General features: G+C 44.5%; 1 protein-coding gene across 1 annotated transcript in view; it reads left to right on the forward strand.

The window, feature by feature from the left end:
- Positions 1-12,449, forward strand: part of antxr1a (ANTXR cell adhesion molecule 1a) — a 75,423-nt gene that overhangs the window by 15,954 nt on the left and 47,020 nt on the right. The window contains exons 2-5 of the mRNA XM_084138343.1: positions 8,602-8,673; positions 9,205-9,276; positions 12,035-12,116; positions 12,373-12,406. Coding sequence (XP_083994469.1) covers positions 8,602-8,673; positions 9,205-9,276; positions 12,035-12,116; positions 12,373-12,406 — 260 coding nt within the window. The remainder of the gene's footprint in view (positions 1-8,601; positions 8,674-9,204; positions 9,277-12,034; positions 12,117-12,372; positions 12,407-12,449) is intronic.

Consider the following 12,449-nt stretch of genomic DNA (forward strand, 5'->3'; position numbering starts at 1 on the left):
TGAAGACTGGGGCCAGTTGGTCAGCACAGGCTTTTAGACAAGCAGATGAGATGCCGTCTGGGCCTGAAGCTTTCCTAGTCTTCTGTTTTTTGAAGACTCTGCTCACGTCCTCCACGCAGACCTTAAGCTCAGGTTGGATGGCAGAAGGGGGGGGGAGAGGGGTTGCAGGAGGTGATGGTGGATGTGTGAAGTGCACATCAGAGCGGGTGTGAGGTGTGAGTCTGGGCTTCTCAAACCTGCAATAGAATGCATTGAGAGTGTCAGCCAGTTGTTGATTCTCCACAGATGGGGGGGATGGTGATTTGTAGTTGGTGATGTTCCTCAGGCCTCTCCAGACTGATGCGGGGTCGTTGGCTGAAAACTGGTTTTTCAGCTTTTCAGAGTAGCTTTTTTTAGCAACTCTGATCTCCTTTGTCAGTCTGTTTCTGGCCTGGTTATACAAGATTTTATCCCCACTTCTGTAAGCATCTTCTTTGGCATGACGAAGCTGTTTGAGTTTCCCAGTAAACCATGGTTTATCATTAGTGAATGATAAGAATGTCCTGGTAGGAATGCATGTATCCTCACAGAAACTGATATATGATGTTACAGTATCTGTGAGCTCATCCAGATCGGTGGCTGCAGCTTCAAAAACAGTCCAATCAGTGCAATCGAAGCAGGCCTGTAGATCCTGCTCTGCTTCATTGGTCCATCTTTTTACAGTCCTTATTACAGGTTTAGCTGATTTCAGTTTCTGCCTGTAGGTCGGTATAAGATGAACCAAACAGTGATCAGAGAGCCCCAAAGCTGCCCGTGGGACGGAGTGATACGCATTCTTTATCGTGGTGTAACAGTGGTCCAATATATTACTGTCTCTGGTAGGACATGTAACATGCTGTCTGTATTTTGGCAGTTCACGGGAGAGATTTGCTTTGTTAAAATCCCCAAGAATGATTAAAAGAGAGTCTGGGTACCTTTGTTCCATTTCAGCTATATGTTCAGCCAGCTGTTGTAGCGCTGCGCTCACACACGCGTCTGGAGGAATGTAAACATTCGCGAGAATGAATGAGGAAAACTCCCGCGGCGAGTAGAAAGGTTTACAGTTTATGAAATGCGCCTCTAAATTAGGAGAGCACATCTTCTTCAGTGTTGTTACATCTGAACACCAACTTTCGTTAATGAAGAAACACAATCCACCACCTCTCGTTTTCCCCGTTAGTTCCGCGATGCGATCCGCTCGGAACAGCTGGAAGCCCGGCAGATGTAGTGCGTTGTCCGGTATGGCTTCACTCAGCCAGGTTTCAGTGAAGCACAGAGCAGCGGAGTTTAAAAAATCCTTGATAGTGCGGGTGAGGAGAAGAAGTTCGTCCATTTTGTTAGGAAGAGATCGGAGATTCGCAAGATGAATACTGGGTAGTGCAGTGCGGAGGCCGCGCTCGCGGAGTTTAACCAGCGCGCCCGCGCGCTTCCCGCGTTTGCGTCTGACCGCGCGTTTGAACAACACCGCTGCCCCTCCAACGAGAATGTCCAGTAAAACGTCTGAGTTATCAAAATCTGTAAAAAACTTGTCTGGTGTGTGTTTCCTAATGTCCAGAAGTTCGTCTTTGGTGAAACTGATAGGAAAAGAATGACTAAACGCAGAACAAACGAACAAAAACAACACAATGACTGGAGAGCTCCACACCGAGGCAGCCATGTCCAGTAATGTCCAGTATGTCCAGAATGTCCAGTAAAACGTCTGAGTTATCAAAATCTGTAAAAAACTTGTCTGGTGTGTGTTTCCTAATGTCCAGAAGTTCGTCTTTGGTGAAACTGATAGGAAAAGAATGACTAAACGCAGAACAAACGAACAAAAACAACACAATGACTGGAGAGCTCCACACCGAGGCAGCCATCCGCGGCGCCATCTTGGTTTCTTGCAAGCAAGCTCGACGAACGCTTCCTGCCATCTCGTGCACAGCCTCAGCGCAGGAGCCTTCCGTTTTTCCCCGATCTCCACACCGAGGTGTCGAGATCGTGGGGGAAACCCATGTCATATAGAGTGTACACACCACAGACATCACACTACTCCTCCATTTATAAATATAAAGAGTATGGTTATGGGGAGATGCCGAAGGTGGAGGAGACGCTTGCGAGCTATCTCTCTCCAGCAATGGCATCTTCCTTGAAGGCTCCTTCACTTCCCTCTAAGCCAGTTAAATTGACATCATCACTGGTTCATAAATCGTATGCAGCCGCTGGTCAAGCTGCAGCGTGTCTGCATACGATGTCCCTTATGCAGGCTTATCAGGCTGAATTATTGGGTGATTTAGAGGAGGGCGGGGGAATTGGTCCTGACACGGTGGCCGAACTACGCAGAGCCACAGATCTGTCTCTCAGGGCCACCAAGGAGACCGCTAAATCTATCGGGCGGTCTATGGCAGCCCTGGTGGCCACTGAGAGGCATCTGTGGCTCAATCTGAGCGATATAAAAGATAAAGAAAAACACGTTCTCTTAGATGCTCCGGTCTCCACCGTTGGTTTGTTTGGTGATGCAGTCAACAGTGCGGTAGCTAAATCTCAAGAAGCTTCTAAACAGGCAGCTGCACTTCAAAAGCTTCTCCCCCGCCGTTCTTTCTTTGAGGCTGCTGAGCGGGAGCAGCCTCACTCCTCTAAAAAGAGTGCTGAGCACCGTGCCACTCAAAAACAGAGTGTGTCCTCCCGTGCTCCCCCACAAAAATCACGGGGACACGGAGGACGCTCTCAAACCCAGCAGTCTCCGAGGGGTAAGACGGATCTGCGGACCGTCATTACCGCCAAGAAGGCTGCTGGGAAAAAGTCCTGATGTCCGAGGGCTCAGGACAAATGAGGGTAGTCCCCCCCGAAGCAGAGCGGTTAACACCTCTTTTTACGGTGCCCGTCTCTCTTCGGTACCCTCAGGGGACCGTTCTGCCAACCCTGCCGCCTCCGGTGTTACAGGGCGCAGCGGTCTCCGGCGAGCACATATCTCAAGGACCACCCGGAAACGTAGTGGCCTCGGGATGCCCGCCCCCTCCGAGGAGGGTGTTAGAGCAGTCTGTTCGGTTGTTCCCTGCCGGTGCGCCGTTACAGGGCGACGAATTGACTACTCAACAGCAACAAAATCCAGAAACCAGTCTCGAGAGGCTGGTACCTCTAGTAGAATCTTTGACAGCGTGGAAGCTACTGTCAAATGTTTCTCGTTGGGTCCTGCAGACCGTGGAAAAAGGGTATCAGATACAATTCAAGAAACGCCCACCTCGGTTTATGGGGGTCCTGCCCACAGTGGTGGCCCCCGAGCAGGTTCTGGTTATGGAACAGGAAGTAAACACTCTGTTAGAGAAAGGGGCCATAGAATGTGTACCCCCCTCCAACAGGGAAACCGGGTTTTACAGCCGGTACTTCATAGTTCCGAAGAAGGACGGGGGATTGCGTCCCATTTTAGATCTTCGAGTTCTGAACGAGTCAGTCATGCAGCTCAAGTTCAAAATGTTAACATTGAGACAGATCGTGCCACAGATCAGGTCCGAGGACTGGTTTGTCACGATAGACCTCAAGGACGCATATTTCCATATTTCCATCCGTCCGTGTCATTGGAAGTTCCTGAGGTTTGCTTTCGGGGGCAAAGCATACCAATATCGTGTTCTTCCATTCGGCCTAGCTTTATCACCCCGCACTTTCACCAAATGCATGGATGCAGCTCTGGCGCCGCTGCGCCTCCAGGGTATTCGCATCATGAACTACATCGACGATTGGTTGATTTTAGCTCAGTCGCATCAGTTGGCGGTTCAACATCGGGATGTTGTTCTCGCCCACATGAAAGAGTTGGGGTTACGGCTGAACGCCAAGAAGAGTGTGCTTTCTCCACTCCAGAGGACCACTTTTTTAGGCGTGGTTTGGGACTCAGTGTCGATGCAGGCGCGCCTGTCACCGCCACGTATAGAGTCCATCCTTGCAGCTGTGAAAAGTGTAAAGCTAGGCCAGCTACTCACTGTCAAACAGTTCCAGAGACTGTTGGGTCTCATGGCAGCAGCTTCCAACGTGATACCTTTTGGACTGCTGCACATGAGGCCCCTGCAGTGGTGGCTCAGGACCAGGGGGTTTTCCCCGAGGGGCAACCCATTTCGCACAATCAAGGTCACGCGGCGATGCTTACGTGCCCTGGTTATGTGGAAGAAACCTTGGTTCCTGTCCCAGGGCCCAGTGTTGGGAGCTCCTTGTCGTCGCAAACTGCTAACGACGGATGCTTCCCTCACGGGTTGGGGAGCGATCCTGGAGGGTCGCTCATCTCAAGGTCTGTGGGAAGACCATCATCATTCCTGGCATATCAATCGCCTAGAGATGTTAGCTGTCTTCCGGGCTCTGAGGAGCTTTATTACAGATCTCAGGGGACACCATGTGTTAGTACACACGGACAACACGTCGGTAGTCGCCTATATCAACCACCAAGGGGGTTTGCGCTCGCGCCCGTTATCCAACTTGGCACGCCATATCCTCTTGTGGTCCCAGGGGAAGTTACTGTCACTCAGGGCAGCTTACATCCCCGGGGTCCAGAATATAGGAGCAGACACTCTGTCGAGACAGGGGCCGAGGCCCGGGGAATGGAGGCTCCACCCCGAGGTGGTGGAGCTGATATGGAGGGAGTTTGGCCAAGCTCAAGTGGATCTGTTTGCGTCTCGAGAGACGTCTCACTGTCCACTTTGGTTCTCCCTCACGCATCCAGCTCCTCTGGGACTGGATGCTATGGTGCAGACGTGGCCGAGGCTACGTCTGTACGCTTTTCCCCCAGTTGCTCTGCTCCCGGGAGTTCTGGAGAGAGTTCGCAGGGACCGGGTTTGCCTGCTTCTTATAGCCCCGCGCTGGCCGGGCAGAGTATGGTTTCCCGATCTTGTGTCCCTCCTCGACGGGCATCCTCTGGAGCTTCCTGTCAGGAGGGACCTTCTGTCCCAAGCAGGGGGCTCAATATTTCACCCCCGCCCAGAACTGTGGAACCTGTGGGCTTGGCCTCTGAGGGGGCCCAGCTCATAGAGTCAGGTCTCTCAACTGAGGTTGTTGAGACCATTCTACAGTCCAGAGCTCCCTCCACGAGGAAACTTTATGCCCTGAAGTGGAGAGTCTTCACTTCTTGGTGTAGTGACCGTCGGTTGGATCCAGTCAACTGCCCAATTGGTACAGTTCTGGAGTTCCTGCAGGACCGGTTCACTGCAGGTCTGACCCCGTCCACCTTAAAGGTTTATGTGGCGGCCATAGGTGCTTACCACATTCCTTTGGGTGGAATGTCTGTGGGGAAAGACCCTTTGGTATCTCGTTTCCTTCGTGGCACTTGGAGGCTGAGGCCTGCAGTTCGCTCTAGGGTGCCACCTTGGGATTTGTCCGTTGCGCTGCAAGGCCTTTCCCTGGCCCCCTTTGAGCCCATTGAGGAGGTTCCTGAGAAGTTTTTAACTCTGAAAGCTCTTTTCCTTCTCGCTATTTCTTCTCTCAAGAGGATAGGGGATCTTCAAGCATTGTCGGTTGCTCCGTCATGCTTAGAGTTTGCTCCGGGTATGGTTAAAGCGTTTCTTCATCCAAGACCGGGTTATATCCCCAAGGTCCCCACTAATGTGGTCAGACCTATTGTTCTGCAGGCCTTCTGTCCTCCTCCCTTTCAAAATGCTGACCAGGAGGCTAATAATTTGCTTTGCCCGGTGCGGGCGTTAGACGCGTATGTCCACAGAGCTGCCCTGTGGCGTAAAAGTGATCAATTATTTGTGTGCTTTGGGTCCCCTAACAAAGGAGGTCCAGTGTCTAAGCAAAGGATGAGCAAGTGGGTGGTCGAGGCTATCTCACTTGCTTATGAGGCGGCTGGGCAGCCTTCTCCTTTGGCTGTCCGGTCGCACTCGACGAGGAGTATGGCGGCCTCTAAGGCCCTTATTTCAGGAGTTTCTTTACAGGACGTCTGTGATGCGGCAGGCTGGTCCTCACCGCACACTTTCGTCAGGTTTTACTCTCTGGATCTAGACTCTGCTCCAGGGTCTCATGTTTTGTCTTCCTAGTGCTGCCCTCCAGATTACACACAGGACAGACATTCGTAGCTATGGAGGCGTTGGTATAGACGTTCCCCATAGCGTCATTCTCGACGCAACGGGAGTTCCCTTGAAAGGGAACGCCTCGGTTACAACTGTAACCTCGGTTCCCTGAAGAGGGAACGAGCGTTGCGTCGCCCTGCCATATCTCCTTCATGCCTGTCAGCCCGACTTCAGACTATACGAAGCTTTCGTTTTCTGTTTCAGGCCGGCTTTTATAGCTTCCTGGTACGTGACGTCACCCGCCTCTGACGTTCCGCCACACCATTGGACTGATTTTACATGTGCTTCAAGACGTCATCACGCAAAGCGTTCCCCATAGCGTAATTCTCGACGCAACGCTCGTTCCCTCTTCAGGGAACCGAGGTTACAGTCGTAACCGAGGCGTTTTGCTACCAAATTATATGTAATATCTAATTAATGTAACTTATTTGTAAATAGATTGGTGCATGTATGACATCACATTGAAGGCCGTCCGACAGTTCGCATCTGGTTCCCTCGACAAAAACCAAATAGGATTTTTCCATTGGCTTTTGGATTATCACAAAAAACAAATTCTGTGATCAACACAAGTTTATGATACTTACACATTTTGTCCATCAAGATAATTTTCACATATGAACACAACTTTTACAACTATAAACGAACTACACCACAGTGCCACAACTTCAACGTCACTGTCACTAAGCTTCTGACAACTCTTTCAGTTTTTATCTAAAAACATTTTCCCAGAACGTTTGAGTTAGACTAGTTTATAAGAACTAAATAAATAAATAAACAAAATACAAAAAAAAAAACGAAAGTAAAGACGGCAGTTTCTCGCGGTTGACTGCCGCTACACATAATAAAACAAAACAGCAAATAAAATAGTCTATCTCGTCCTTCACGATCGTCGCTCCTCCTTTTATGCTTCCGCTCCTCCGTGAGAGATACGATACAATAAAAAAAGTGTGTTTTGCTAGTTTCAGCCCAACGCAGTTATCTTTTTCTCGTCCTGCGCCACGTTGTTTAAATAGCAAATGCATTTGCACCCATTTGTGCACCCATGGGCGCTGGTCTGAAAACGAGGTGTGTTCAGGCGCATTGTTGGTGCGTTGCTATTTTGAGGCAAACAAATAGAATGCGCAGTATCAATGACGCAGTATTTTTTTTGTTATTTAAAAAGCGCGTCAGTAATATGCGCGTATAGGGGGGTCCACAACGTGCATACACTTACAGATCCATTTCCTCGCTAGAGAAGCGTTCAGTCTTTCCGCTTGCAAATACCGCCATGTAAATAGCGAATCTGCCATGGCACGAGCACAACTGGCTTTTGAAGGGAATGGGAGATGAGACACTGATTGGTTTATTGCACGTTACACCCAAAACACACCCATTACTCATTAAGATAACAGGGACAACCCTTTTAGACCATGCGCGGGGTGCGCCGACCATTTTTCCCGTCATTAAACTAGTGCGCTTGCGTTGTGCGCTTTGGTCTTGTGGACATACAATGGGTGCCACGTACGCCTGTCCGTTAAGTCCATGAGACCGTAGGGTGTACCATTTGTCACTTTAGGCGAGCACCCCTTTTCACGGTCGATATGCACCCTCGATGCACACATTTGCCGAGCCCACACTGAAGCGAGCTCCACAGCAGTCAAAGCATCATTACGTCACGAAAGTGCACATTCGTAGGAAGACCGTGAGTGTTTAGGGTGTCATTTGGGACAGGGCATGAACAGACCCAAGATCACATGAGGGGAACAGGGAATCACATGACATGAGCAAGAAACATGACTATGAAAAATTTCAAAATAAAAGACAAGAAAACTTGAACATGAAATCAAACCCAAACACAGACTTGCACTCTTTTAAAAGGATTCTGCTTTGTCTGTCATCGGTTGTTCAATTATTCAACTAAAATATCAAAAGACAATTTTAAATAGAATATTTGATACAGTATTATAGTTACATTAATGACATATATTAATAAGAATGATATCAAAAGTAATGTATACATTTTGTAAAATGTCTGCCTGTTGGGGGCTTCTTGACCCAGGTAGGAAGTCATCTTACCCTAGTAGCAAATGTTTCGATTTCCATTAATAACACATTAGTTGATGCATCATCATCCTGTACATTCTTAAGTTATATATAAATATGTCACAATTTAAAAGTAAATGCACATTGTTCTTAAGGGGGGCATCCTCCCCTATCTTACCCTACTTCATTTAATTTAATTTAATTTCAAAGTCAGATTCTAATGTGAGGTTTCAGTGCATTACTACTGTAATATTTAAGGATCACAAGTGTTGATCTTTGGCTTAATTCAAAGTCAATGGAATATTAGCAGCTGGCATCACATCATTCAGACAGCTGCTCTGTACTTGAACGATTTCCCTCTGAGGAGGATAAAAATGTGTCGATGTAGTTTTTGAACTGCTGCTTTTAGAAAAAAAAAAACTGTCTTATTCACACAGCTGTAAATCTCAAACTTTGGCTATTCTTCCCAGCTTGTGAATCTTTATTGCCCCCTTGGTGTTCAACTGTAAGTGTCCAATTTGTCTGTTTCACCCTGCAGATCAGGAAGTGTGCAGCATCACTGGAATGAAATATATAACTTCGTGGAACATCTGGCCCATAAGTTCATAAGGTAGGCAAAGACAGAGTCTTACAAAAATGTGTGTGTGTACGTCACTTTATGTAATCTTTTCTGCTATACTGTATGTGGATGAAAAATTCCCTGCACAAACACCACCTCTCTAAAACATGTTTAACTGAAAATATTTAGTGACTAGTTGCATCTTTAACTTCTAGTTGGCTTAATAAACGTGGTCCACTTTAGACATTCTACTAACAATAAGTATTTTTACAACTACATGTCAACTAACTCTCATTAGACTATTAGTAGACTGTTAGTTTAGGGTTTGTAGAATTTAGTCAGTTGGGGTTCCATCAAAATAAAGTGTTAGCAGACAGTCTACCAGTCGACTGGTAGTTTGCATGTAGTTGCAAAGTTACTTAGTAGAATTTTTAAGTGTTGCCAAATATGATTTTAAAACTACTGTATAACACACCATTTCAGTTAATTCAGTCAAGCTACAGTGCACATGAAATTTACATTGAAATAATAATTGAAGTCAAATATACATGATTATACATTATAATTTGTTATTGCATATAGCCCACAGTTGCGGATGTCCTTCATTGTATTCTCCGATCAGGGCAAGATTTTGATGCAGCTTACAGAAGACAGGTGAGTAAACTTTATCTTCATTATTTACCTGTTTAACTCCGGCCGTTTGCACAAATGCATTGTGATAACTTTTGCAGTCTTGAAGTGTTTTGACCATAGTATGAGTTTGTGCCAACAGAAGTTTCTTACCAAAAAAGAAAAAAAGAGCCAAATCTGTGAGAATCGATTATGTGACAGTTAATGACCCATAAAGAACGACACATCTGCTGTGAACATTCCCTGGTCTTGGCGATCGTCTCCAATCTTTAAAACAGCACTTCTACGACTTCAGCATGTGGCTTACAATTTCTAAATAAAAGTCACTTTTGTGGGCTGCCAATGCCAAAATTCATTGTGACTAAGGCTTTTCCATGTGTCCAGAGAAGTGTTGATTTGTCAATGATTGATTTTCAGTGCCAATGAATATTATTCATGGTATCATATCAGTGGGCGGCACTGATGCTACTTACATCTGATTGGTCAAAACGGCCCCATATTCTGTACTTCAGTAATTCATAAAGAGTCAGAACGGTTTAAAGTTTTTTCAACTTTAAAAAAATATTTTGCAAGCCATCACACTACCCATACTATTATAAGCAAAAATATGCTTTTAATGTACCACGCGCAGCCATTTTGAATTTTGTCGGAAAATGCTATATTTTACGAAAGCATTGGTGTATTGTTACCAAACTCAGCATGTGTCTTTGGCACCATGCCCAGAAGGTTCTCAGAACGTTGTGGGGCAGCGTCACCTTGTGGTCAAAAGTTATGAGGATATAAAAAATAAAAAAATGCAAATAACTTTTTATTAGATTTGCCTATTGTAAGGAAACTGTTCTTAATTAGATCCATTGGATCATGCTGAGAACATAGATGCCAATTTTGCCATAGTTTGCCATAATTTTGCCAAACTTCTTGTCCACCATTTTGATTTTCTTTCAAAACCTACTTTTTGAACTCCTCCTAGACCGTTTGTCCGATTTTCACCAAAATCGAATTGTATCATTTTCATACCATGCCGGCAAAAAGTGTTGGATTTTGTGTCGATAGACAAAAAATGAGATAGACAACGTTTTCGTATGATAAGTTGATGGCATGATGCCAAAACAACTCTGAGGCTGTATCTCTGCAATGCTTTGTCATATTGACACCAAACCTTGTACATGTCATTAGGCTTGTTTGAGATGAGCAAAATCTGCGCAGAATCGATCACCGGTGATCAGCGCGAGATGCATGCCGGTTAGAAATGTGTCCGCGTGCGGTCCGCCTTGCTCTGATGTCATGCTGACGTATGTCAAAAATCTCTCGCGATCGCAAGGCGGATGTGTCGGATTCTGCAGGCGAGCGCAGTTGCTCTCCACTGACTGCGCTGATCAAAAGCATGATGGGAAACGACTTGCTGACGACACAGCTTAATGCTCATTGGTTTAAACAACTGTGATGTATTGTTCTCTTTTAAAATGTTTGATTTTAAAACTCTAATATCATGTTTTATGTGTGAATATTCCCAAACTATCTGACAGTGCGATCTCTTTGGGTTATGCAATTAAATTTTTATAAATAAAAAAAATATGTCTGTATTAAAGAAAAAAATATTGATAAACATGTATTTGGAATGGAATTAAATAACAAGTACTTTGGGTGTCTTGTTCATTTTATTTATTTTAATATAAAAGCAACAGAACTTAAATTACATCCAGTTTATTAGCAACACCATGCACGAGCGTGAATATCGTGAATCCCGCGATATCCATCTTTGATCTCACAGGTGTCAGATCCATTGCGAGAAGAGAGATCTGTCCGGCTTGCCTGCGCTTTTTTCACTCCTCTCCTCACTGCAGCCGCCTACTCTCGCACACATTTCAGGCGAGGCTAGGCGCATCTCAAACAAGCCTATTATCACCTTCCTCTGACCACTCCAGATCAATTTTGTAACATCGCCACCTATTGGTCACAGGAGATAAACCATTTCATATTACTAGTGATTGTATTTATGATTTTTCAGCCATTTTGCCTGAAATAATATGTCTTTAATTGCTTGTTGTTGCAATTAGTCTGATGTTCCCAGCCAATGGTGGCATGACTTATTGTGCCTTCTTTGTGCTTGGCCCTGATAATTGCTGCTTGCAGCTATAGTTATGAATTATTATTGTTGTTCTAATAATGGTTCTTATTATTTATTTTGCTGCTTAATATTTTTATGGAAACTGTAATACATTTTTTCAAGATTCTTTGATAAACAGAAAGTTCAATGAACAGCATTTATTTGAAATAGAAATCTTTTGCAACATTATAAATGTATATTGTCACTTTAGAGCAATTTAATGTATCCTTGTTGAATGAAAGTATTAATGAATGAATGAATAAAATAAAAAAATTCTCACCCCAAACTTTTGAATGGTAGTGCATCACGATTTTCACAAAAATATTTAGCAGCAAAAACTGTTTTGATTTCAACATTGATAATAATAATTAAAAAAAAAATCTTGATCAGCGAATCAGCATATTAGAATGATTTCTGAAGGATCATGTGACACTGAAGACTGGAGTTATAATGCATAAAATTCAGCTTTGATCACAGTAATAAATTACATTTAAAATTTATAAAAAAAGAAGAAAAAAAAAGTTTTGCAATATTACTATCTTCATTATTAAAAACTTTTGGCTGATCAAACGTACACTCCATGTCCTCCAGAATTATGTAATTATTATTTAATTATTGTTATTATTATTGGTCATGATGTATTTTTCTCTCTTTTTCATTGTGTGCAAATGTCAGGGACCAGATTCGTAAAGGTTTGGAGGAACTCAAGAATGTCCGGCCAGGTGGAGACACTTTTATGCATGAAGGCATTCAGAGGGTGAGTGAGCCAGTAGTAATCATTTTGGCTCAGCTGTACTTCCCACAGAGCTATGACATACAGTATAGCTCTAAATAGTCTTCAACAAGGTAATGTTTGGCCTCTACTCAGACTGATGAACCTAAAAAAATAATTAAAAAAAACTGTTCAGTGAAATAACCAGTCACGTTGAATGCTGTTTGATCTGCTTGAGATTACAATATTTATGATGTTTTTCTTTGTTTGTTTCTATTTTTTGTTTTGTTTTTACTACTAGGCAAGTGAACAGATTTACTATGGTAACTCTGAAGGTAGGTCAATTTAACTACTATTTTGCTTAAAGAAAAAACTGTT

This window comes from Abramis brama (assembly GCF_963993115.1).
Source record: "Abramis brama genome assembly, chromosome: 16".
Classification (NCBI taxonomy): domain Eukaryota; kingdom Metazoa; phylum Chordata; class Actinopteri; order Cypriniformes; family Leuciscidae; genus Abramis; species Abramis brama.